The sequence below is a fragment of the Pleurodeles waltl genome, chromosome 12, assembly GCF_031143425.1.
Source record: "Pleurodeles waltl isolate 20211129_DDA chromosome 12, aPleWal1.hap1.20221129, whole genome shotgun sequence".
NCBI lineage: Eukaryota > Metazoa > Chordata > Amphibia > Caudata > Salamandridae > Pleurodeles > Pleurodeles waltl.
The window spans coordinates 528,604,761-528,631,492 of record NC_090451.1 but is presented as its reverse complement, the minus strand read 5'-3'; the positions used below and the strand labels follow the sequence as shown (position 1 = coordinate 528,631,492).

General features: G+C 46.9%; 1 protein-coding gene across 2 annotated transcripts in view; it reads right to left on the bottom strand.

The window, feature by feature from the left end:
* HYDIN (HYDIN axonemal central pair apparatus protein) overlaps positions 1 to 26,732 on the bottom strand; it is a 2,122,366-nt gene that overhangs the window by 104,677 nt on the left and 1,990,957 nt on the right. For both annotated transcript variants that reach the window (XM_069217473.1, XM_069217472.1), the window contains 2 exons: positions 20,371 to 20,578; positions 14,986 to 15,207 (listed from right to left, as the gene is read on the bottom strand). In XM_069217473.1, coding sequence (XP_069073574.1) covers positions 14,986 to 15,207; positions 20,371 to 20,578 — 430 coding nt within the window. The remainder of the gene's footprint in view (positions 1 to 14,985; positions 15,208 to 20,370; positions 20,579 to 26,732) is intronic.

Genomic DNA, 26,732 nt, shown 5'->3' with positions numbered 1-26,732 from the left:
ACAAGGGTTTAGCCTTCTGAGGTCGATAAAAAGAGTGCTGCTAAATTTGGCATTAGTAACACGTTATTTGTACTTCGAATAAATGGCATATTATGATAACTCATTATGAGAGGTTAATGTAATATTAATATACTGGTCCAACATAACTTTCCAGTGAAAATAATTGTATGCAATTAAACAATTAAAACATTCAAAATTATTCACTCACAAATAAACACCTACACTACTACAGACCACAGCAAAAAAAGGCGAGACTTAATGGCTTTGCCAATGCTTGTTCCTTCTTGGTAAACGCTGGGGGTCCAGTTTGTAATGCACCAGAATTTCCTGCCTTCAAGTTACCAGCACCTCCAGTACCATGTAAGTCTAGGGGTGGGGAAATAAAGGCCCATTTCACACATCACTCGTATTGACAGCCTCAGCAGAGTAACTGAATCGCAGCTGCGGAAAAATAAGGTGATTAGCTCAATACAAACAAATGCACCTTACCCCTCCGATAAACGGGTTCAGAAATCGCCACCTAAAGATGTTAGGTGAAGCAAATAAATAATTCACATTCTGATTTTTTTAAGAGTCAAAATATTAAAACGGCAAATCCTGGTACACTGGCTTTTGTATTCAAGGGCGTGAAACATTATTAATGTTAAATGACACTGATCTAAAGGGGCATTCCTCTATAACAGATGTCTTACATTATACCTGATTCACTGTTGTTTCTTTATTCAAAAGAATAAAGTTTGTATTTGAATAAAGAAACAAAGGGAGCCAATGTGCCTATCAAAGCTAGCTTCTTATTCTAACTGGAGTAAAAAACTGAACACACTGCACTTATAAATGCTTTGTTTAAAAAGGTTTCTGATAACAGATGATCTCTTTGAATTAAAAAAAAAGCATGACACCCTACACAAGTGGGATAGCATGAATTTGATGTCGATCCCGTGACTGAGAAGCACAACTACAAGCTCAGACACCAGAGTGGCTACCGGCATGATAGATATTCATTCAAATCCTGGGTGGCTCGTGCAGCTGTAGAGAGGTCCTCTGGCAAGAAAGATTTCATAATGGAGAGTCTGATGTGGATGTTGCTAGGGGGCAAAGGAACACGTTTCGCAGGGCCTGTCGTAACTGCGCAGCTGCTGTGACGTTCTGGTCTCAGTTCGTGGGCGAAGCAGGGCAAATACGGCCAGGAGCAGAGGCTCCGCCTCGTCTGCCAACAGGGGTGCAGTCAGAGGATAGACTCGAAGTTGTTGCTGCAGTCGGAATCTAACGCTGGCAGTCGCAAGGAATTTCATGAAAATAGAGCTCTTACGATAAAAAGAAGACGTATTTTCAAAAGAGCTGATATTTAATTGATTTAGTCTGAAGACTGGCCAGGAGCAATGTTTCTTCTTTTATTATACCAGATCCCATACCTGTAGTCAGTAGCATGTACTTTGTAATGAAAGAGCAAGTAGTGACTTAAACCAATTAAAGGCACACGGTCTGGAGGGAGAAGTAGAAGGAGCAGCAAATGAGAAAACATTAGGCGAAGTATTCAGTACATCAATTTTAACTGGAGTCAGGCACATATTTCAACATGAAATGGCACCACAGAGTGTTTATTTGATGCGCAGAGATAAATTAATGCGCTCATTCTGAATTGGCCGGTAGTATGGAGTGGTAGTTTAGGGCCCGGTATTATCAATTCCAGCCAATATCACCATCCCCGTTTACTGGCCTATTGGGGGTTTTTGAGTAAAAATTAGGAATAACACGGTTTTCAGCAACAAACATATTCAAAACAGCAAAAAAAGTAAGTAAACCGGTAGATAATAGCAAGAAGGATCTGATAATTAGGGCAGAATCCGCTACAATATATGGCCAAGGAAGCATTGCAGCAGGGACATCACAGAAGCGCAGAGCAGATAGGAGACTTGGAGCCTTATTATGAGTTTGGCGGTCCCACCACGAGTGTCTTACAATGTTCCCACCAGGCTGACCGGCGAGAACATTGTAGTACGCAGTTCCCGCCAGGCCATCCAGCGGGAACAGTGCTATGATATTGGTCTCGGCTCCCTTAAGGGAGACAAGGCCACAGCAAAGCAGACAGTATGCATTCAAACAAACAAGTTACTTACCTTCGGTAATGATTTATCTGGTAGAGACACATTCTAGTTGCAGATTCCGTAACTTAGAATTTCCTCCAGGTATCAGACTGGATCTGGAGATTTTTCTTCGAGCAGTACCCTTGCACACCGTCAGGTTGCGTTGGACGACTCCGCGTCCATCGCCAGCATCGTGGTCACTGTGATGACATTGGGGTCATACATAGGCACCACCAAGATGCACTGACATCAGTTTCTTTTGACGAATTTCCACGCCAGCAGCACAGAGCCATGAAGAACACTGTAATAGGTGTGCCAGAGCTAATGCCCTGAAAGGGGAATCCCTGTTCCTAGAAATCAGTTCACAAGCGGGGAGGATGGGTGGGTCGGTAAGGAATCTACAACTAGAACATGTCTCTACCAGATGAATCATTACCAAAGGTAAGTAACTTGTTCATCTGATAGAGACTTCTAGTTGCAGATTTCTTACCTTGGAATAGCTACCCAAGCAATGACATCCTCAGAGGTAGGCTGCGAACTGAGATCATACTAAAAGTTCTGCAGGTCCGAATAACCAAAGTAGCAGTCTCTGCGGACTGGACTGTCCAGGCAGTAATGTCTTGTGAACATGTGCAGGGATGCCCACATTGGTGTTTTGCAGTTGTCCAGGTCAGGAACTCCAAGTGCTAACGCAGTGGTAGTAGCAGTTCCTCTGGTGGAGTGAGCACACAAGCCCTCAGGCAGTTGTTTCTTTGCCAAAGCGTAGCACAATTTTGATGCAGATCAGTACCCATCTTGAGATGGTACGCTTCTGCACCACCTTTCCCTTCTTCGCACCCACATATCTAACAAAGTTGTTTGCCTACCGTCATTAGTCGATTGAGGTAGAACGCCAACGCTCTTTTTGGATCCAGACAGTGAGAGGGATGTGGGTGTAGGAAGCTGGCCTGGTGTGTGGTGAGCAACTATGGTGATATCACCTTATACTAAGTCCAGGAATCCCCTATTAGTGAAGCGTAGGTAGTGTCTAGGAAGCCAGGGCTCTCTAGAGGTAGCTGTGGATGAGCAGCCAAGACTTATGTAGGAGACATGCAAAGCTTATCCAATACCACTATAGTCACAGCATTTACACAACACACATGAAAAGACCCACCCAGTGTTACAAAAAAAAAGGTAATTTATTATACTCAATAGGCAACCCCCCAACTGAAGGTAAGTAAACACACTATTTCATACACATTAGCAACCAGTAGAAAGCAATAGGCACTGGTAAAAGCAATAGCAAATAGTGAGGGCCCAAGGGAAGGACCAAACCATATACTAAAAAAGTGGAATGTGAAAGGCAGTTCCCCATCCAAGGAAGTGGAATCAGTAGAAGGAAGCTGAAGGAGTTCCAGAAGTGATGCAAGTGGAGTCCCAGGTTGGCGGTCGTGATGCAGTCGGTCAGTGGTACTGGAAAACCACCAACAAACCTTGGCAAATGCAAGAAACGAAGAGGGTTAGCAAGGCTGAAGAGGACCAGCAAGGTCCAGGGGACTCGACCGAAGGAGGGGAGTCCGGAGATACCCTCAGTAGCTGGGAGAGTCACAAGAAGAAGAGGCAGCCCCCACAGGCAACCCACTGGCCAGCAGGTACAGGAGTTGAAGTGAGGCACAATCAGCACACCTGAAGAGGAGTCCCACGTCCCTGGAGCAGCAGGCAGGAGACTATGCTTTGCAGGAAGGAGTGCTGGAGGCTGGGGGCTACACGGAGCTGAAGATCCCTTGGAGGAGGAACAAACAAGCCATGGTAGCTGCAAGAGTAGCAGTGCACAGCACTACTGTCCTGCAAGGAAAGGCAAGGGCTTAAAGTCTCCCACGATGGACAGCTGGTAGACAGTAACAAGGGGACCACTCCAGACCACCTCCTGTGATGCAGGATCCATGCAATTCTGGAGGACAGCAGATCCACGTAGCCAGCGTTTGTTGCAGTTGGTGCCCAAGGGAGATTCCTTCTTACTTCTTGTGCAGGCTGAAGACTCGTCACCCTCAGAGTTTGGACAGCCGAGGAAACGTTGCAGTTGCTGGAAGGAGCCGGAGAAACAATGTTGCAGAGTGGAGTCATTGCTAAAGTTGCAGATTGTCAGTTCCCGGAGGGTCCAGTTGAAGTCTCAGGGGCCAGAAGATGATGTAAACGATGCAGAGGAGTCCTGCTGGAATCTTGCATATTGAATTTGAGGACCCACCCAAGAGGAAGACACTAAATAGCCCAGGAAGGGGGATTGGTCACCTAGTAGGGTGACCACCTATCAGGAAGGGACTGTGACGTCACCTACCTGACCTGGCCACTCAGATGCTCCCAGGGGACGCTGTCCACATTGGATTCAAGATGGCAGAACCAAGTGGCCACCTGGAGGAGCTGTGTGCACCACCTCTGGGTGGTGACTGACAGGGGAGTGGTCACTCCCCTTTCCTTTGTTCAGATTTGCTCCAGAGCTGGTGCAAACCGGTTTATGAAAAGAGGGCACCAAATGTGCCCTTCAAAGCATACCGGTGGCTTGGGAAGGCTACCCCTCCCAAGCCATGTAACACCTATTTCCATAAGGCGAGGGTGTTGGTTCCCTCCACCACAGGAAATCATTTGTTCTGACTTCCCCTGCTTGAGCTGGTTATGCAGCAGGAGGGCAGAAACCAGCCTGGAGGGTGGCAGCAGCGTGGGCTGCTTGCAAACCCCTAGAAGACTGGTAGGAGCAATACTGGGGGGGGTCTTCTCTAAGGAGTCCCCAGAGTGCATGGAATCATACAGCCAAAACTGGCAACATTATTGGGGTATGATTCCGACATGTTTGATATCAAACATGCCCAGGTTCGGAGTTACCGTTATGTTTCTGAACCTTCGTCCTGTGTCCAGTACATGGGTAAAATGGCTTGCCCGCACTTAAGAAGTCCAGTGCCACAGAGCTGGAGTTTGCAGGACTGCTCATGCAAGGGTGCCTTCACACAGGTACCTGCCCTCTGGGCTAGGAGGACCTACCATAGGGGTGACTTACAGTGACCTTGTGCACTGACCTGTAGTGAAAGGGTGCATGCAGCTTTTCACACATGCTGCAATGGCAGGTCTGCAGACACATTTTGCATGGGCTCCCATGAGTGGCACAATACATGCTGCAGCCCATGGGGAACCTCTGGTGCCCCAATGCCATGGGTACCGAAGTACCATATACTAGGGACTTACATTTGGGCACATGTATGGTAATTGTGGGGTGTGCAAAGTCCTAAACCACCACATTTAGAGGGAGAGAGCATAATCACTGGTTAGCAGGATCCCAGTAAAAACAGTCAAAACACACTGACAGCAGGCAAAAAGTGGGAGCAACCATCCAAAAAAGAGGGTACTTTCCTACAGTGGAGGTGCGTAAAAACTAGGCAAAGTGATGGACTAGCCTACGTGAAAAGGCGTAACAACCTTAGGAAGGAAGGAGGCTTTGTACGGGGCCCCACTTTGTCAGGGTGGACAGACAAAAATGGTGGCTTGGAAGAAAGAGCTAGAAGCTCACTCTGTGAGCAGAGGTGATGGCAATAAGAAAAGCAGTCTTGATTGTTATGAGCCACCGGGGACAACTGTGTTGCGGCTCAAAAGGGGAACAGATAAGTTAAGTTAGGACGAGGTTCAAGTCCCACTGGGGCATAATGAACGGGGTCAGATGAAACAAATGGGCGAGTCCCTTAAGGAACCTTCCAACAATGGGAGACTTGACTAAAGAAGGTTGGTCTGGCAATCTAAGAAAGACTGAAATGGCCGATAAGTAACCTTTAAGAGTGTCCAAAGCAGAGCCTTACTGGGACAAAGAAAGGATGAACAAGAAAATCCTCAGAGAGAGGTGTAGAAAGGAGATCAACAGACTTGTTAGTACACCATGCCACAAATTTATGCCAACGGCAGGCATATACAGTTTTGGTAGAGCGATGCCTGGCTGCAGACTTCGGACAGAAGGTTGAAAGCTGTCAACTGCTGCCGGTCAATCTCCACACAAGAAGGCGAAGGCTGGACAGGTTTGAATGGAGAACTGTCCCCTGCTGCTGAGACAGAAGATCTTCCCAAAGGGGCAGCCTGATTGGAGGATCCGTAGCCATGCTTAGTACCTCTGGATGCCATACACTTCGTGGCCAGTCTAGAGCCACAAGGATTACTTGGGCTTTGTTGCTCTTGATTTTCTTCAGAACTCTGGTCAGAAGTAGCATTGGCAGAAAGGTGTAAAGGAGATCTGAGTTCCACTCGAGACGAAAAACGTTGCAGAGCAACTGCCTCCTTGGAAACTCCAACGTGCAAAACAGCTAACATTGCACATTTTCTGCAGAGGCAGACAGATCTAACCAAGGCTCTCCCCACTACTGAAAAAGGCCTTGCACCACCTCCTGATGAAGACGTAATTCGTGATCGATTATGATTCGATGGCTGAGTGTGTCTGCTCTGGCGCTCAGAGAGCCCGACAGATGTTGAACCACCAGGATAATGCCCTGATGTTCCAGCCACGCGAAGAGACAGAGTTCACAACCCCACTCCACCCTGTTTGTTGCAGTACCACATAGCAGTAGTGTTGTCTGTGAACACTTGCACCACTTTCCCTTTTAGAGAGGGAAGGAATGCCTTCAATGCAAGCCTGATCACCCGGAGATCCAAAAGACTGATGTGGAATCAGGACTCTGCCAGAGACCTCTGATCTCCAACTCTCCTTAGCGGCCGCCCCTCCCAGGAGTGACGCATCTGTCACTACTGTAAGATCTGGTTGGGGAATGGAGAGGGATTGGCCGTTGACCCAAACGCGATTCAAAAGCCACCACTGCAGGTCTTTTGCAGTTCCCTCCGAGATCTGGACCATGTCGGATAGATTCCCCTGATGCTGCACCCACTGGAACTTCAGGTCCCACGTTAGAGCCTGCATATGCCATCTGGCATGTGTCACCAGCAGGATTTGGGAGTCCATGAGGCCCAGCAGCCTCAGACTCATTCTCAGCGAAATCCAGGCTAGAGGCTGAAACATCAGAATTATAGCCTGAATTTCCTGGACTTCTTTTTAGGGAGGATAGGCCCGAAACTGCAGTGAGTCCAGGAAGGGTCAGATAAAAGGGATCGTCTGAGAAGGAGTGAGGTGTGACTTCAGAATGTTTATAGTGAACCACAGCGAGTGATGAAGGTTTGCCATAGTCTGAAGGTGGGAGACAATTTTCTGGGGCGTGTCTGCCTTAAACAGCTGTAGGAAAGTCACTATTTTTGGCATGCTTACCCCCACTTTTTGCCTATTTATCATTGTGTTTAGACTGTCTCCACTGGGACCCTGCTAATCAGGACCCCAGTGATTGTGCTCTCTCCTCCCAAATTTGGTTGCTTCGGTACCCTTTACACCCCACAACTGGAATACTGGTGTACCCTTGTAAGTTCCTAGTACATGGTATTTGGGTCCCCAGGGCACTGGTACACCAGGAGTCCCCATGGGATGCAGCATGTATTATGCCAACAATGGGAGCCCATGCAAACTGTCTGCAGGTTTGTCATTGAAGCATGCATGAAAAGGTGCAATCACTCTTTCACAGCTGGTCACCGTGCCAGGTCACCCCTATGGTGGGCCATCCTAGCCCAGAGGGCAGGGTGCAGGTTCTTGTGTGTGAGGGCACCCCTGCATGAGCAGAGGTGCCCCTACAAACTCCAATTTCAATGCACTGGACTTCGTAAGTGCGGGGAATCCATTTTACCTGTGTACTAGCCACAGGTCACTCACTACCTGTGGCCCAACTACATAATGGTAACTCAGAACCTAGACATGTTTGGTGTCAAAAATGTCAGAATCTTACCCCAATACTAATGCCAGCATTGGTGGAATGATTCCATGCACTATGGGAGCCCCTTAGCGGACTCCTTAGTATTGCTCGTACCAGTCTTTCAGGGTTTGCGGGCATCCCACGTTGCTGCAGCCCCTCTGACAGGTTTCTACCTCTTGTTGCTTGACCAGCTCAAGCAGGGGAAGGCAGAACAAAGGATTTCCTATGGGAGAGGGAGGCAACACCCTCTCCCTGGGTACCATCCCCAAGCCACAGGTTTGCTTTGAAGGGACATTTGGTGCCCTCTTTGCATAATCCAGTTTGCACCAGTCCAGCGACCCCCGGTCCCTGCTCTGGCAAGAAAGCACAGAAAGAAAAGGGGAGCAAACACTCCCCTGTCCATCACCACCCCAGGGGTGGTGCCAATAGCTCCTCCAGATGGCCACTTGATTCTGCCATATTGAAACCAAGATGTGCAGAGGCCCCTGGGAGCATCTAAGTGGCCAGGTCAGGCAGGTGACGTCAGTGACCCCCCTCTGATAGGTGGTGACTGTGCAAAGTGACCAAGCCCCCTGTTAAGGCTATTTAGGGACTCACTTGTGGGTGGGTCGGCGTGCAAGTCTCCACCAGGACTCCTCTGCATAAACCTCTTCTGTTCCTGGCCACCAGAACTGCAACTGGACACTTCAGGAACCAATAAGACTGCAACTTCTGAGACGACCTCGCCTTGCAACATTGTTTCCCCGGCTTCTTCTAGCAACTGCAACATTTTCATTGCTGTGCATCCTCTGGAGTCGGCAAGACTTCAGGTGCACCAAGAAGCAAAAAGGAATCTCCCTTGGAGTGAAGTAGTCATTCTCCTGCATCTGCAGGCACCTAAGGCAACGACGTCCGACTTCGTGGATCTGCCCTCCTCTGGAACTGTGTGGATCCTGCAACACAGGTGGTGGTCCAGAGTGGTCCCCTTGGTCCTCTCTGCCCTCTAATTTGGAAGACGGTGAGCCCTTGCCTCTTCTTGCAGGACAGTACCCTTGTGCCCCGCGACTCTTGCAGCAACCAAGGTGTGTTGACTCCTTCTCCAAGAGATCTTCAGACTCTAAGTAGCCCTGCCAGCACTTCATCCTTGCAAGGACAGTCTCATCTCTGCTGCTCCAATGACGTGGGACTCCTCTCCAGGTGTCCTGATTGGGATTCACTGCAACCTACTGTGCCTGCTACCAGTGGGTTGCCTTTGGGGGCTGCGCCTGCTTCTGCTGACTCTCCCGGCTGCTGAGGATCAGCCCGGACTTCCCTCCAAGGGTCGGGTCCCCCGGACCTTGCTGCTCTGCAACTCTTCTTTGCTCCAACTTGCATTTGCTAAGGCTTGTTAGTTGTCCTCCTGACCACTGACCGAATGCAACCCGGCGACCAACGTGGGACATCATCTGCATGACTCCAATGACTTCTCTGCTACTCCTGGACTCCACGGCTGATCATCTTCCCTCGTCGACTCGGATTTTCATCCAGAGAATGGTGGTTAGTTGCTCCTGCCCTGTCTGGCCACTCCATTGTGGACTAGACTCTGTCCCCATCTTTTGCAGGTCCTCTTTCTTACAGAATCCACTCTTGGCTTCTTCTGATTTGGACCTGTTCTTGCAAAGTTCCTTTTTTCTAAGTCCTCTTGTTAGTCTTTGGGAAGACAAGGTACTTACTTCTGCTCTCCTGGTCGCTTTGGTCACTTAGGTACTCACCTTTTGGGGTCCCGAGTTCTCCCAACTCTAGTCTAACTACTCCATATCATTGGGTGGGAGACTTCACTTCACATTCCACTATTTTAGGATATGGTTTCCCCCCCCCCCCCAGGTGTGATAAGTTGCTGTGTGACTGCTGTTGTATTGCAAGTGCTTTACACTCCTCCTAGATAAGTCTTGGTTGCTCAAATCAACTACCACGAGAGAGCCCTGGCTTCATAGACACAATCTTCATTCACTAATAGGGACTGCCTGGCCCTTGAATAAGGTGCAAACACCATGGTGTCCACCACCAGACCAGCTTCCTACAATAGCCAGTCATCGAGGTAAGGGAAGACTGAAACCCCTAACCTGCGCAGATGAGCTGCAAACACTGCCATAACTTTCATGAACACCGAGGGGCACTGGTAAGGCCGAAGGGGAGCGGGGTAAATTGAAAGTGCACGTGACCTACCACGAATCACAAGCAGCGCTTGTGGGCAGGCAAGGCAAGTATATGGAAGTAAGTGCCCTGGAAGTCCAACGCTACCATCTAGTTGTCTGTCTGCCTGGGTCCAAGGAAGACAGGACCTGAGCCAGAGAGAGCTTTTTGAACTTCTCCTTCTTAAGGAAGTGATTGAGGGCACAAAGATCTAGGATAGGACGTAGGCCCTTGTCCTTTTGGTTACCAGAAAGTAGCGGGAATAACAACCACAACTTACTTCTTGCATTGAGGCCCTGTCTATGGTTTCCTTGGTCAAGAGGCATGGCCGGAGGGGCAGTCTTGATGGGGAGGGAATAGCCCCTTCAGACTATTTGCAAAACCCACCTGTCTGTCATGATGGATTTCCTGTGGGGCAGGTGATGGCCGATCCTGCCCCCAACTGGTCGATATGGTGGAATGAACTATGAAGGTTTGGAGGCTGTGACAGCAGCTGGGGTGGACTGGGCAGACCTTTGGTTCCCTGTCCCACGAGCCGATGGGATTCCGCATTACTGGCCACACGGTGGCTGAGTAGCATGTGCAGCACAGAGGCTGGCAGGGAAAGGATGCGGCAGGGAGCCCCATTCGTGACCATGAAAGGGGCAAAAAGCAGACTGTGTTGGGTGAGGGGCAGTCGTGAGGCCAAGGGACCAAACCATAGCTTGGGACTCCTTGAACCTCTCGAGGTCCGAGTCTGCTTTGTCTCCGAAGAGACAGGTGCCACTGAAGGGCATGTCCATGAAAGACTGTTGAACGATCCCCCGAAAAAACAGATGTTCTCAACCAGGTGTGGAGCCTCAAGGTTACCATCAACGCAACCGATTGAGTGAGTCAGGCATATCCAGCCGACAACGAATTGTTAACTTAGCCGCATCCCTCCCATCAGCAACGTCTTGGGAGATTATGGTCCAGGCTTCCTCCGGGACCTGCGGCAATACCTGCACGACTGTATCCCACAATGAATGGGTGTGGTGGCCCTAAAGGCATGCTGTGTCTAAGGACCGCAATTCCAGACAGGAGGAAGAAAACATTTTCTTCCCAATTTGATCCAGTCTTCTTTTTGATTACCTAGCCGGGAGAGCAGATGGGAATATGCCAGAGGAAGAAGAAGCCTGGATGACAAGGCTCTCTGGTGTGGGGTGTTGGGACAGGAATTTAGGGTCATCTGAGGGGGGGGGGGGGCAATGGCTGCAGGCGATTGTCCTCTTCACAGGATCCCCTGTGTTAGGTCTAGACCAAGTACCCATAAGGACATCAGTGAGGGCTTCATTAAATGGAAGGAGAGGCTCTGAAGTGGAAGCCCCAGGCTGACCCACCTCTGTCAGGAGGTTAGTCCTGACAGCTAGAGAGGGAAGCTCAAGGCCAAGGACCTCAGCCGCCCTACTGACCACCATGGAGTAAGACGCTCCCCTCCACTGTAGCCACAGTAGGAGGAGAAAGCATGCCAGTGTCTGGAGAAGTATCCAGACCAGTAGTCTCACCCAATTCCTGTGGCCAGCCCAAGTCAGGGTTGTCTAGCTGGTATTCTAAAGAGTCCAGAGTCCTCTCCAGTCGTTCCCCATATTCGTACCCATAATAAAAAGGGTCAGAATCCAACCTGGGGTGAGTAGGCCCCGTCGGAAGCGACGTTGATCGATGCCGTTCTGGCTCTGGGTCATCAAGGATGAGGACTGGGTCGACGTTGACTATGGACCCAACCGACGTCAGGAGCATCAACGTCTTAGCGGGCACCGGGGAAGGACGCGTTGGCACGACAGGAGACTGCACAAATCAGAGAACAGATCTGGAAGGGCCATCGGAGGCCGAGGCCAGAACTGCAGGCGTGAAACCCGAAGGGGCCCCATCCGGGCCCCAAAGATGCCGCGGGGGCAGTCTGCCCAAAGATAAGGAGTATGGTCTCATAAAATTCTTTGAGCTGGGCAGGGGTGGCTCTGGATCCCAGAAACTCTGAGATGCATGGAGCAGACCCAGAAGCAGGCTCTGCGGACAATCAACTTCACTTTATGACCTGAAAGTCCCCAAGATTTTGAATGGGGTAAGGAGGAGGAGTGTTGACTCCGCAAGAGGTCCAGAGACCTTCCTCTTGAGCGAGACTGGGAATGACAGAGTCGAGTGCCGGGCTGCCGTAAGCTTTAGGGACTGCTCCCTCAAAGCCTTCCGGTTCATGACCAAGCACTCAGAGCACAACTTAGGTCGTGGTCACCCTCCAGACACAACAAACACATCAGGTGCGGGGCTGTCACCAACATCATGCAGTGACAGGTGTCGCACCCGGTCTTTCACGACATCCCTCGACGCACTAACGAAAAAAAAAAAAAAAGACAACAAAAAGGTGAAATTCTGTCAAAAAATGACCAGGGTAGCTCTCTCCGGATATGCACGTGACGTAGAAGGAAATGAACTGACGTCAGCAAGCCTGGTTGGCGCCTATGTACAACATATACATAATAAAAAACTCAGCAGTTGTTACTCTGTGCTATGCCACTTCAAACCCACCACTGATGACATCTATACAACTGTCCATGGTATTTAGTTTGGGTTAACATAGGTTTTTAAGGGGCTGGGAGCGTGGTCCAGCCCCCCGAAATATGCAGGTACATGGATGCAAGAGCACAGAGACATACCAAAGCTGCTCATGTTTCTAACAAATAACATAGCTCAGCGGGTAGAGTACCGCTTGTTTCCGTGTGTGGCCTGCAGGTCGCCATTTCCAATTTTCCAGTCAGGTCAACGACATATGCATTTATTCACACATTCATTTTTTCGGATAAAACATCCATAACTTATTTTACTTATATATATATATATATCTATATATATAGATATATATATATAGATATATATATATATATATATACACACACACATTTGATTAACCAGATACTTCCTTGAAGAGAATAAAATAAACATTTTCAAGTTTAAAGCTGTTTATTGACCCGCAAAAATGTATCTTCTCCCGCCCTCCGATGTCAGACCAACCTGCTTACCTGCATCATCTCCATTTCTAAAATACTAAACAAAAGTGCATAATAAATGATAAAACAACAGCTGAACGGCTGATGGCAAAATGTTGCTTACTAATCACCATGCTCTGCGTATGAAATGTGTTGTTTAAAATTGGATTACCAGGTTGGATGAAACGCTACACTGTGGTACAGACCTATGCACACCCCATGTAACAAAACAATTAAGAGATGGCTTCAGCCAACCAACCCCTATACAATGGCAGCAGGGCACAAGAGTGAATAAGGTCCTTCTTTTTCAGAGCCAAGCAATGACCAACTGCAGTTATGAGAGAGTTCTTTATCCCATTGTAAAGGACCGAACCAGAACCTTTAGGTAGGTTTGCACAATCCAAATAGTGCTCCTGTACTTCAAAGCAGTGGCGTAGGCAGACTGGTGCCCCCAGCTGAATGTGATGAGAGGCCCGTAGATATCCCATGTCTCACAGAAATCCTTTGGCCCTGTGCTGAATAAGGACTCCCTGAAGGGGTGGTTGGGGCCCGTGCGCCTCAGGGGCTCGGCTACGCGCATGTTCCAATGAAGGAAGGAGGCCTCTAAGTTGTAGTGAGGAGCTTATTAAGCTGGTCTATGGGCTTCATTCCCAGCACAGTTTAATAATCGACGAAACACCCACGTTTTGTAATGTTTTTAAGCTCCGACCATATTTCCGTTCTTCCTAGCTCTACCAAGGGCGACTTAAAATGTTTTCCAATTTTGTTTGCTTAATATGTATTTATATAACATGTTTAAGTGGTTTGGTGGGAACACTATAGGAGTTACCTATTGTCACTGTTAGTCTAGTTTTATTTCATGCTAATGCAAGCGATTCCATATTTATTTATGGAGAAGGGCTGAAATCTAACTAGGAGAAGTTAAGTGCAGTAGCGTTTGGCGGTTCCGTCCAGCCTTTGCAACCTTACATGAGAGTGCTACTTGCACAGTGGACCCGGAGTCTTCAAGGTTAAACTGATTACCGGGTAGGGGTTTTCAGCATGTGTGCCCACTGTGCCTGGCGGGTGTGCTTTGGTTTGACAAGTAATGGCAATTGGCACCTCTTATTGTTCTTCTGGGCTCTTTCCACAATATTTTCACTTAACCGTAATCACAAACGGCTATAGCCCAAAAGTTCCCATACATTCCATGAAAAGGCCATAAAACAAACTCCATACTCCCTTCCCAACTCTGGAGTATTCAGTGAGATAAGATAGCTTGGCTATTGCACAAGAGCCTAGAAAATGGCCGCCAGCACTTGATAATTAAATAATTCTACTAACTCTCATCTGTGATATTAAGTATTAAAACACTGGAATGTTGGGTACTCCATTGGAAACAGTGGAGTGCTCTAATAGCGGTAGAGGCCCAGAGCTCCAAGATTCCAATTTTGTAGTTTACAGCTGTTGCTGTGAACAAAGGCCTCAATGAGGCCTAGGAGACTGAAATACCCTTGGGCTCAGTGAGGCCTTTGTTTTATTTACTGGAACATTCCACCATCTAGTGGTGAAAAGTTCTAATTGCCTTATTAGCTCTTCCTAGCGGGGATCTACCGGCTATTAAAGTCCCGCTCCTTTGTTAAAGGCCCTCCCCTTCAGCTCAGGTCTTTAACGCTGTAGTGGGCCTTTAATTGCTGGTATAGCACCTACAGCAGGCTAAATGCTATGTTATTTAAGTGCACAACAAATCATTACTGCCAGATCTCAGTTCTAACCATAGTTACTGGTGGTATTACATATACCGCCTACCCTCTAACAGTAAGAGCTATTAGTCAATGACTTAATATTGGCTGCAGCCCCACTGAGACCACTTAACTCTGACCTTTCCAATGAAGTGCCGACCCTCACACACACGGTCTACATAGAACTTATCATCGGTGCAGAGGCGGAGTATCCCAGCCTCGTGGTGAAATGCAGTACCTTTATCAGAAGCTTTGAATCCCTCAGTGTGCACTTTCTGGTGGGGTTGAAGGTGAGGGTGGAGATTGCACGCTGCCCAGTCTCCACACTGCCAGTTTCAGGCGCTATCTTCAGGAACGGCCGAAGCGATTTGGGAGCAGAGATCTCACAAGTGAAACTGAAGCTGAATTTCCCATTGTTTATGATGTGCAACTGTTGTTTAGCCAACTCATTAATTTCCACCTATACAGAGGTAAAGAAGCAGGGGAGAGCATGTTACACAACCATTTACGGAGACAGAGTGAAAAAGGCCTCTAAAGGAGCATAATATTTTGCCACAGTAAACGAGTCATTGATCCTTGCTCTTATAACAATAACAAATGTATTCTCTACATTTTGGGAATGGTACTAACAAAGCCGAAAGCGCATTAACTTTGACAACTTTTCAGTTTTCATTTTGATTCTGCCAAGGCAATCACTATAGGTCTGTGTTGAGTTGTTTCCTTATAATCGACCCCAGAACAAATTGAAATGCTATAAAGTATGATTTAAGGTATTAGTTGACAAACCATATTCTCAACTGCCCTAAAACGTGTTATTTGACACACAGTCTAAGTTTGCAGTAGTCGTTTTAGGGTCAAAACTATCAGACCTGTCTGGTTTGCTAAACATATCTTAGGGACATTCAGAAAGCTTCCCTGGAAATGCATTCCTTCCGCTGCTCATCACTGGCTTTGTGGTTTGTAAGTCACATTTTCTGGCTTTCCTTTTACTGGCTTTATTTGTTTTGGCCGTCCAGCTTGAGTTTATCCCTCCCAAGGAGCAAAGCCTTTTCAAACTACCTTTCCTTGTGTTCTTTTAGGAGGGCTCTTTTTTGTAAAAAAATAAATAAATAAAAAAGCCATAAATCCTTTTCTTATTGTGCCATATTTGCTATGTTTTCTTTCTCTGACTTCAACGTAAGAGGATACATGAGACAATCTGGCTGGATACTGGGAATAGGGAAAGGGTTTTTTTCTAGCACACAATGTTTAAATGACATGTGCAAGTATTTTAGAAGATATCAGAATTAGGAAAGCACAAATAAAGCACATTTTTTGTTAATTCTGAAGTGTGTTGGAAACAATACTTTAATATGATGAGAAAAACGGTGATACCATTTCCACACATTATTGTTGGTGCACAATGTAGTTTTATTATTACAACTGTATGAGCAAACGTAATGGTCATTTCAATTGAAAATGTGTTTTCTTTAATGGCAGTGTGCTACCACATCATGCGTACACAATTCTACGCCTCTCCACAACTTCACACCATTGCACTCTACTCTGCACCCCTCCACTTTACACCACTCTACGTCACTCTAGTGTACTCTATAAAACTTCACTCTACTCTGGGCCACTCTACACCACTGTACTCAATGTCAATACGCTTTACAGCAATTCACTTTACTCTGTACCACTCCACTCTACTACCCTGTACTCTATGCCAATCCACTGCACACCACTCTAATCTATTCTGCACCACTACACTCTGTCACTGCACTCTACACAATTTCACTCTACGCAACTGCACTCTACCCTGCACTACTCCACTTCACTCTACTCTGAAACAATCTACTCTATTCCACTGCCCTCTGTGCCACTGCACTCCACTGCTCTCTACGGCCCTCCTGTCAATGCTACTCTACACCACTGTACTCTACGCCAATGCACGTTACTCTGCAACACTGCAATAACCGCCACAGAACTCTATACCTCTCTACTCTGCACTACAGCAGTCTTCTGCGCTCCAGGCCACTGCACTCTGCAGCACTCCACTCTAGTCACTGCACTCTACACCATTATCCTCTTCTCTGCACCACTCTGCCCCTCTACTTTACATTACTACACTCTACACCACAGTTCTCTACGCCACTCAGCACCACAACACTGCACTCTACACTACTGCAGTCTATGCAACTCTACACCAATGCACTGTATTCTGTACCACTCCACTCTACACCCTTGCACTCTACGCCAATCCACTAGACACCACTCTAATCTACTCTGCACAACTTCACACTTTCCGCACTCTACACCACTTTACTCTACGCAATTACACTCTAGGCAACTGCGCTCTCCCCTGCACCACTCCACTTCACTCTACTCTGTTCTACTTTGAACAATCTACTCTACGCCACTGCACTCAATGCCACTCTACTCTACAGGGAGTGCAGAATTATTAGGCAAGTTGTATTTTTGAGGATTCATTTTATTATTGAACAACAACCATGTTCTCAATGAACCCAAAAAACTCATTAATATCAAAGCTGAATATTTTTGGAAGTAGTTTTTAGTTTGTTTTTAGTTTTAGCTATGTTAGGGGGATATCTGTGTGTGCAGGTGACTATTACTGTGCATAATTATTAGGCAACTTAACAAAAAAAAATATATACCCATTTCAATTATTTATTATTACCAGTGAAACCAATATAACATCTCAACATTCACAAATATACATTTCTGACATTCAAAAACAAAACAAAAACAAATCAGTGACCAATATAGCCACCTTTCTTTGCAAGGACACTCAAAAGCCTGCCATCCATGGATTCTGTCAGTGTTTTGATCTGTTCACCATCAGCATTGCGTGCAGCAGCAACCACAGCCTCCCAGACACTGTTCAGAGAGGTGTACTGTTTTCCCTCCTTGTAAATCTCACATTTGATGATGGACCACAGGTTCTCAATGGGGTTCAGATCAGGTGAACAAGGAGGCCATGTCATTAGATTTCCTTCTTTTATACCCTTTCTTGCCAGCCACGCTGTGGAGTACTTGGACGCGTGTGATGGAGCATTGTCCTGCATGAAAATCATGTTTTTCTTGAAGGATGCAGACTTCTTCCTGTACCACTGCTTGAAGAAGGTGTCTTCCAGGAACTGGCAGTAGGACTGGGAGTTGAGCTTGACTCCATCCTCAACCCGAAAAGGCCCCACAAGCTCATCTTTGATGATACCAGCCCAAACCAGTACTCCACCTCCACCTTGCTGGCGTCTGAGTCGGACTGGAGCTCTCTGCCCTTTACCAATCCAGCCACGGGCCCATCCATCTGGCCCATCAAGACTCACTCTCATTTCATCAGTCCATAAAACCTTAGAAAAATCAGTCTTGAGATATTTCTTGGCCCAGTCTTGACGTTTCAGCTTGTGTGTCTTGTTCAGTGGTGGTCGTCTTTCAGCCTTTCTTACCTTGGCCATGTCTCTGAGTATTGCACACCTTGTGCTTTTGGGCACTCCAGTGATGTTGCAGCTCTGAAATATGGCCAAACTGGTGGCAAGTGGCATTGTGGCAGCTGCACGCTTGACTTTTCTCAGTTCATGGGCAGTTATTTTGCGCCTTGGTTTTTCCACACGCTTCTTGCGACCCTGTTGACTATTTTGAATGAAACGCTTGATTGTTCGATGATCACGCTTCAGAAGCTTTGCAATTTTAGGAGTGCTGCATCCCTCTGCAAGATATCTCACTATTTTTGACTTTTCTGAGCCTGTCAAGTCCTTCTTTTGACCCATTTTGCCAAAGGAAAGGAAGTTGCCTAATAATTATGCACACCTGATATAGGGTGTTGATGTCATTAGACCACACCCCTTCTCATTACAGAGATGCACATCACCTAATATGCTTAATTGGTAGTAGGCTTTCGAGCCTATACAGCTTGGAGTAAGACAACATGCATAAAGAGGATGATGTGGTCAAAATACTCATTTGCCTAATAATTCTGCACTCCCTGTAAACCACTGCATTCTGTGCCACTTCACTCTACTCTGCACCTCTGTACTCTATACCACTGCTCTGTTTACCACTGTACACTACACTACTGTACTCTGCATCACTGCACTCTACAACACTCCACTATATGCCATTAAACTTTACTCTGCACCACTCTAAACCAATGCACTCTATGCCATACTACTCTACACTACTGTACTCTATGACACTCCACGTCACTCCACTATACAACACTCTAATCTATGCAACTGCATTGTAAGACCCTGCATTCTACAAAGCTGAATTCTGCGCCACTGCACTCTACACTGTCCACTCTACTATATTTCACTGCACTCTACTTTGCATCCCTCTACGCTCTGTACCCTCCTCTGCACCACTGTACTCAATGTCACTGATCTCTACACCACTGCACTCTACAACAATCTATTCTGCAACACTGTACTCTAAGCCACTCTACTCTGCACTACTACATTGTATGCCAATGCACTTGACGCCACTCTACCCTGCATTACTCCATTACACTCTACGTAGCACCACTCAATGCCACACCACTATGCCACTGCACTTGATGCCACTATAATCTACACTATTGTACTCTACACCACTCCAGTCTACGCCACAGCACTGTACTATGCAACACTCTAATCTATGTCACTGCATTTTACGATGCTGCATTGTGCGCCACTGAATGCTAAGTTTCTGCGCTGTATGCCACTATACTTTGCAAAACTATGACAATGCACTCAACACCAGTCCACTCTACTTCTACGCCACTCTACTGTACGCCATTTCACGTGACTCCACTCTATGCCATTCCAATACAGAACACCAGCTGCGGCTGCTGCATAACTCAAGAAGGGGGCGGTGGAAACATAAAAAAACCCCAAAAAAACACTTACCTTGCGCCACCTGTTTTTCATTGCCGTCTCCTGCTGCCTCGCTCCTCTTGTGGTGTCCCAGCATTCGCTGGGTCACCAGCACAGGCTCCCCAGCAATCCTGGCTCTGCTTACATGCTAAACATGGCATGTAAGCAGCGTCAGGATTGGTCTGAGCAGCAGTGACTTCCGCTCAGATACAAGCTTGGGGTCTGTGCTGTTTCTCCAGCCCAGCTGTGTATACAGTTGAGTTGGAGAAACCTAAGTGCGTATGTGTGAAACGGCTGGCCAAACACACATGTGCACTTAATGCACTCTTCCCTCCTCCCACTCCCCCTTGGCCCAGCCCCTCAATGCACCTGCTGGCTGAGCCAGCAGATGAAAAATTAAAAATAAAATGATAGCAAGCTATTGTTTTATTTTTCATCTGCTGGCTCCCTCCCACTCCACTCAACGACCCTTTGCTCCACTCTTTCTCCATTACACTCTACTTTACTCAACACTATTATTCTCTACACCACTAACTTTTAGCCATGCTGAACAGTAGCAATACTGGTGCACAACATAGCTAAAACACACTGGCAAAGCCAACAGCTCCTATATAGGTGATATATATCTGTTGGCTTTGTCAATATGTGTTATTCTAGCAAAAAGTGGCTACACTCGAATGCACAAAAAGCTTTATCACACATTAGTCACTCATTGTCCCCCCCCCCGCTCCCCCCCCCTCCACAACTATGGCCACAAACCATGTTCTGCTCACCTGGTTGAAGTTAATCAAATTGACTGTGTGCATGCTTAAGTTAGTGATGGACCCATCATTCTCTTCACACTGCATGCTTACATCCATGAGGTAACCATTCGCCTTGACATTGAGAGTCAGGGGCTGAGTTTTGCTCTTCACGTCACACAGCAGATTGAAGTTGGCTTCCCCTTCCTTTTGTGGGCTGAACAGCAGGGTGAGGGGAAACCTGGGGGAGGTTAAAATGAAACTAAATCAGTGATGGTAGTGCAGCTGTCATTAGACTGCCAAGTTAGCTAAATAATGCAAGTCAGACGTTTTTAGAAATGATTATGAACTTTGTGTCACAATCAACAGGGAAGATGTTACAGTAAAGGCTAGGATATCAACTATGCATTCAGTCTGTTGACACAATACAGTCATTCATTTCTAACTCAGATCATGGGTCATCTTGTACATCACAACAGTAGGACACTATGCCTAGCTCCTTAGGAAACGTTTATCTACACACTACCATTTGTTTTTGCTACTGCTTTTTAGGTCACCAGGGCAACTTTATTAAATATTCTGACCCAGAGCTCCTTACCATCTTCTCCCTCACTTAAAGCATATCTTTCCTGTAGAATCAGGAGCAAAACAGGACACTACGGTATGTGTTGCATAATACCGCAGCTCAAACATATTAAATTTGTAACTTAGAAGAAAAAAGAAAATATTTAGGGCCTGATTTAGAGTGTGGCGGATGGGTTACTCCATCACAACGGTGACGGAAATCCTGTTTATAGCAATATATATCACATTTAACATAATGTAATATACATTTTGGCAGACGGCTTATCCGTCACAGTTGTGATGGAGTAACCTGTCCGTCAAACTCTAAATCAGGCCTTTAGTGTTAAACGTCAATGATGGTGGTGGTTGATTTCCCTGTGCACTGGTGAAGGGTAAAGGAAAGGGATGACGGGATAATGGAGTCAGCGTCTAAACTTACTCTTCCCCTTTAAAAACTTTTCTTTTGAGCTGTTGAGAGTGGACATGTCCGACATAAACCTTAGAGTGAGCTACTAAATCAGTTAGGGAGATCAGAGTTCTTTTCAATGGCAGGATGATATCCGGTAGATTCCTAGATTTTAAATGCCATTTGTGCCATTTAATGGTCGGTGGGGAGAGCCAGCCAAATTTTACAGAGCTAAAATAGGATGATGGGACGGGAGATCACGGACCTCTGATTTCCACCTCTTCCAGGTGGTCTTCCAAACTCAGAGACAATGCATACTTCACAATTGGAAGATCTAGGTGGGGTAGAGAAAGTGGCATGCCACAAGTAAGAAAGGCGTCTGCTTTTCACCACTGCAGGACCGGGGTCGTCTCTTCAAAGACAGATATGGTGTTGAACAAACTGCTGTGATGTTGAGCACACAAGAATTGAAGGTTCCATGGAAGGGGCCTCATGTGCCAGGTTGTCTGTGACAAACTGCAGGAACTGTGCAGCCAGTCAAGAATACTTATATCCTGAACTCCAAAGATGAACATCAACCACTGCATTTGCGTACATCTGAAGGGCCTTGGTGGAAGCTAAAAAGCAGGACTGTATAACAAAAGTATTCTGACCCTACCATGAACCATAGGTAACGTTTGTGGGATTGCAGGAAGAGTATATGAAAATAGGCATCCTGAAAGTCCAAGGATACAATCCAGTCTCCATGGTTTCAGAGCAGAAAGAACCCGAGCTAGATTGAGCATTTTAAATGTGTCCTTCTGCACAGCTGCATTCAGAGGATGAAGGTCAAGGCCGAGTTTTAAACCCACATCCTTCTGGGTATGAGGAAGTAGCAAGAATAACACCCATTGTCTTTCTTTAATTCCATCACTGGTACCCTTGATCTGCAAAAAGGTGGCTTGCTGTATTAAAATTAATACATGGTGTTGTGAGGAGCATACATGAGGGGTTGGAAAATAAACAGTGAAGAGTAGCCCCTCTAAACAATTTGCAACACCCATCAATCCGATGTGCAGGTGAGAGGACAAATTGGATCTTGCCCCCTATTGCCTGGCCATAGCACCCATAAAACCTTCTCCGGTACCGGTCCGGATGCAGACACTGAACCTTGAGACTCTGCACAAGCCAAGGCTGAAGCTGCCAGTGTGAAACAGGTTGAAATCTCACTTGACCCAAAGGACACAAGAGTATGTGTTGCATAATACCACAACAACTCGTGGGCTCGTAAAACTTTTTTTTTGCGCGGGTTATCAATCTGGCTCCCGGAAATGGTGGGAAGCACGGAGTCGAAGTGGCTCAAAAGATGACAGGAGGTTCGGGGGGGAGGGGGGAGGGGGGGGGGGGGTTGATGACTGCCTGAAATGAGCCCACCTGCAAAAGCCAATAATTGAGGTAGGGGAAGACAGGCACCACTGCCCTACAAATATGTGTTGCCACCACCACCACCATCACCATCACCATCACTTTTGTGAACACTTAAGGGGCACTGGTGAGACAAAGGTGAGCAGTGTGGTCTGAAAATGCTCCTCTCCAACCACAAACAGCAGGTAGTGGAGATGGGCTGGCCAGACAGGAATCTGGAAATAGGTGCCAGGCAGGTCCATCGCCCGCTACCATCAAGCCTCCAGGGTCGAAGGCAGACATAAACCTGGACCAGGGTGAGCAATGGGAATGTCTCCTTCCGGAGGAATGCATTGATAGGGGACAGATCTAAAATAGGCAGAAGACTGCTGTATTTCTTGGACACCAGAAAGTAGCAGGAATAACCACCAACATCTTACTTCTGGCACTGATACCCTCTCAACAGCTCCTTTGTCCAAGAGGGCTTGCATTTCCTATTGCAAAACGGAGAGATGGTCCTCAATCAGTCTGAGGGGATGGAAGAATGTGTAGTAGAGAAGGATAAGGCATACCCCTTGTGAACAATCTGTAGGGCCCACCTGTCCTTCCTGATTGCTTTTCAACCTGGTAATAATCACTAGATTCTGCCTCCCACTGTGTGGTTGTATCCCTGCAAGGGCACGTTATAGAGGTTTTGACAGGTGGGGCTGCAAGGGGGATGCAAAGATGCCGTGCTCCCTAATGGGCTGGACGGGTTGGTGGTTAGGGATGGCTTGGCCAAAGCTGTGAAAGAAGTGTTGAAACTGTTGCAGATGGCTGGTGGGGCAGAAAAGCCCAAAGAATGAGCGCTAGCCCTGCTCTCCCTAAATTGCTCAAGAGCGGAATCAGCTCTTTCCTCAAACAGACGAGTCCCATGAAAAGGCATGTTCATCAGGGAGGACTGGAAATCAGACAACACAGTCAATCGCAGCCACAGATGTATTCAGAGATATCAAAGCCACAATGAATTGTGAATTTGATAGCATCATAACTATCTAGAATGCCCTGAGCTAGTACATGGCTAAAGACCTCAGGTACGCCAGGGAGGACTTATGCCACTGAATCCTAAAGGGGCATGTGAGTAGTGTATCAAAAAACAGTTGGTGTTAACAGATAGGAAGGCCAAGATGTTAGAGGAAAATACATGCTTGCCTAATGTTTCCCTTTCGGGGATTCCCTATCAGGGATACTGAAAGGAAATGTACTTGGATTAGAGTAGTTTGTGGAAGCCTGCACCACTAGGCTTTCTGTCCAGGTGTTTTGGAAAATAAATTCTGGGTCACCAGGGGCTGGGCGAGATGGCTGGAAATCTTGGGGGAGGGGGGTGGGAGGGGGAGAGGTGGGGAACGGGGAGGTCAGAGCAAGGCCCCGCCCAAGCTCCCAATTAGTTTGCTGTCAATGCCTTGTTAAGGGGAAGAAGGGGCTCAGAAGATGGTTGCCCCAGCAGAAGGATTGATTTCACTGGGTCTTAATCTCCAAGGTGGTGAGCTGGAGGTCAAGAACTTTGGACGGCCTATGCATAACCATGGTGTGGGAAGCAAATGCCTCTGTGGTTGATCCAGAGGGAGAAAAAAGACCTGTCTTCAGAGAGATATTGAGGCACTAGCCCCCTGTAAGTTGTCTTACCAGATGCCATCTTGGTACGGTTGAGCAAACTCCTCACCCAGATTACAGTCGTTATTGGGATCAGTCCCAAAAGGGGAAGGCGAGCGTTGTTGAGCCGATGGTAATTCAAGTGAGGGAAGCAGCACCTCAGGTGTATTCAGGCATGAGGTTGGTCATGATCGGACTGGCATTGATTCGGCATCTAAGAGGACCATCTAGACTGTTTTTTCAAGAGGCGAAGTCGGCATTTTGGGGCCAGTGCGAGTCATGGTGCCAGCAGTAGAACCGAAGGCAAGGAAAGTGCAGAAAGTTCAGCTGACGCGAAGGGCAAAACTGCCAGCGGTAAACCAGGTATAAGACCCCTCAACTCCTTGTGGCCCAAGGGCGTGCCAGAGGGAGTCAGCAGGGATCCAAAGAATGGGAGAATAGCTGTACGGATCTGTTCGATGTGATGCAACATGCCTGAAGGCCCAAGAAACTCAAGTTGTGCTGGAACCAGCTGCAGGATTGGCTCCTAAGTCAGCCAATTTCGAGAGCGTGATCAAAAACGGTGGCACCGCCCCTTCGCTGGGTCAGGCAAATGAGTGGTGCGAGGGAACAGAATTCCATTTCTATTTCTTGTTTCTTATGATGACTTGAGAACTTGGAGCACAATGACAACGACCACTGGAGGAGCTCTAATGACACTGGGAGTGGAAACAGGACCCACAGAAGATCTTGACTTGGTCCTGGCTTGGAGTCTTCTCATGCTTGCGTTCCTTGATGGCCTTCAGATTCATCCATGGGCAGCAGCCTCAACCCATGGAGTCGTGGCTTGACCTCATGTAAGCTTGATGAGGATCTGTCAGAGACATTTGTTTAAAATAGTCTCAACAGAGTTTCAAACCTGTAGTTTTAGGGAGTGATATCCCTTGCACACTGAAAGAAATTTCAAGGTAAGAGTCTCAGAGGCGGGAGAGAATCCACATCACCAGACCCACATCCAGTGGCACACAAAATAAGGAACTGACATCAGGATTTTTCTTCTCTGACAAAAGCATATGGCTGCTAACCAACCTCCGCTCCCTCAACACCAAGTTCACCATTTGAACTTTTGAAGAAGGTTATACACCTGAGAAATACTCCCATTGCAGATGACTATTTGGTGAGTTTGGTCCCTTGCATGCTGCGCCAATGGATTTAAGCAAGCCTGGCTGATGAAGGGTGATAACCTGAACCCGGTCCCAGGATGCTTGAATCCTGTCCAGGGAGGACTTGGATTGGCAGTTCGAGCTGGACTGCTGCCTTTGATAACAGGGTCAGGACTGATTTGCATATAGCTGGGTCCGAATTGGGGGGACGTGGCAAGCAAAGTAACAATGGATTAAACACAGATCTGTGACGGAGGGTGAGTGTTTGAAAAGTTTCAACACTCCGTCCATCATTTTATTTTGCGATGTTGTATTTGGTGAGCTTGAATACATGTTTTAAAACCATAATTGAGCCATATCAAGATTTCAACTAATTCAAATTCGGGAAACAATGGAGAGCAGGAAGATGTATCACTTCTGATATCTGCCCCATTCACAGTCAACACAAAACCCACTCACTAAGTGCCATTCATATGTTTTATGCAGACTGCAAAGGGCAAATGAATACAATATTTGTAAAGACTTTAGAATCAAGGTGGTTGCTGAAATGAAAAATATATTTCTGGAAAGTGCTTAAACTCACAATTCAAAGTTTGAGGGAAATGGTGGACAATAGCAGGTGTGTGCCAATTAATGGTGTGTTCGCCACCCCATGGCTCTGTGAGTGGACTCCGATACAGTTAATAATGGAACACAGGGGGCATGGGTTTCTTGTCTGACGTCGTTCTCTGCCTTTCTGGGAGGATCTAATAGTTCATCCAGATAGGTCAGTTCATGTAAAGCCCACTCTCCCTCATAGTCAGTGTTACCCATGGATGGATTCAGGACTCCACCCCCGCACCTCCATCATTAAACATTCATTTGGAAGCAGTGGCAGATATGATGGCTAGTTCAGGCATCACATTTCACCAGCATCTGATGAAACCCAATTAGAAAATCATTGTTGGAGAATTTCCACTGCTTGAGAATTTGTCTTGTTGTCATAAACATTTGAATGGCTTCTAATTTCTTAAAGTGTAACCATCCCAAAACTACATTTGTTCTCATCTCCTAATTACATTTGCTGCACTGTTTCAAAGCCTGCTTTTAACAATATCCCCACATAGTACCACTCCATCACTGGTAGCAAATAGTAAAAAGTGGTTCTAAGTGTCATATAACAATACTTTCCAAATACTGTTTCTTCTAACATTTGTTTTGCTTAAAATCACCTCTAATTTATGGACAGATGCCCAGTATCTGGTTTTAACTAGGCTGGACAGCGGAAT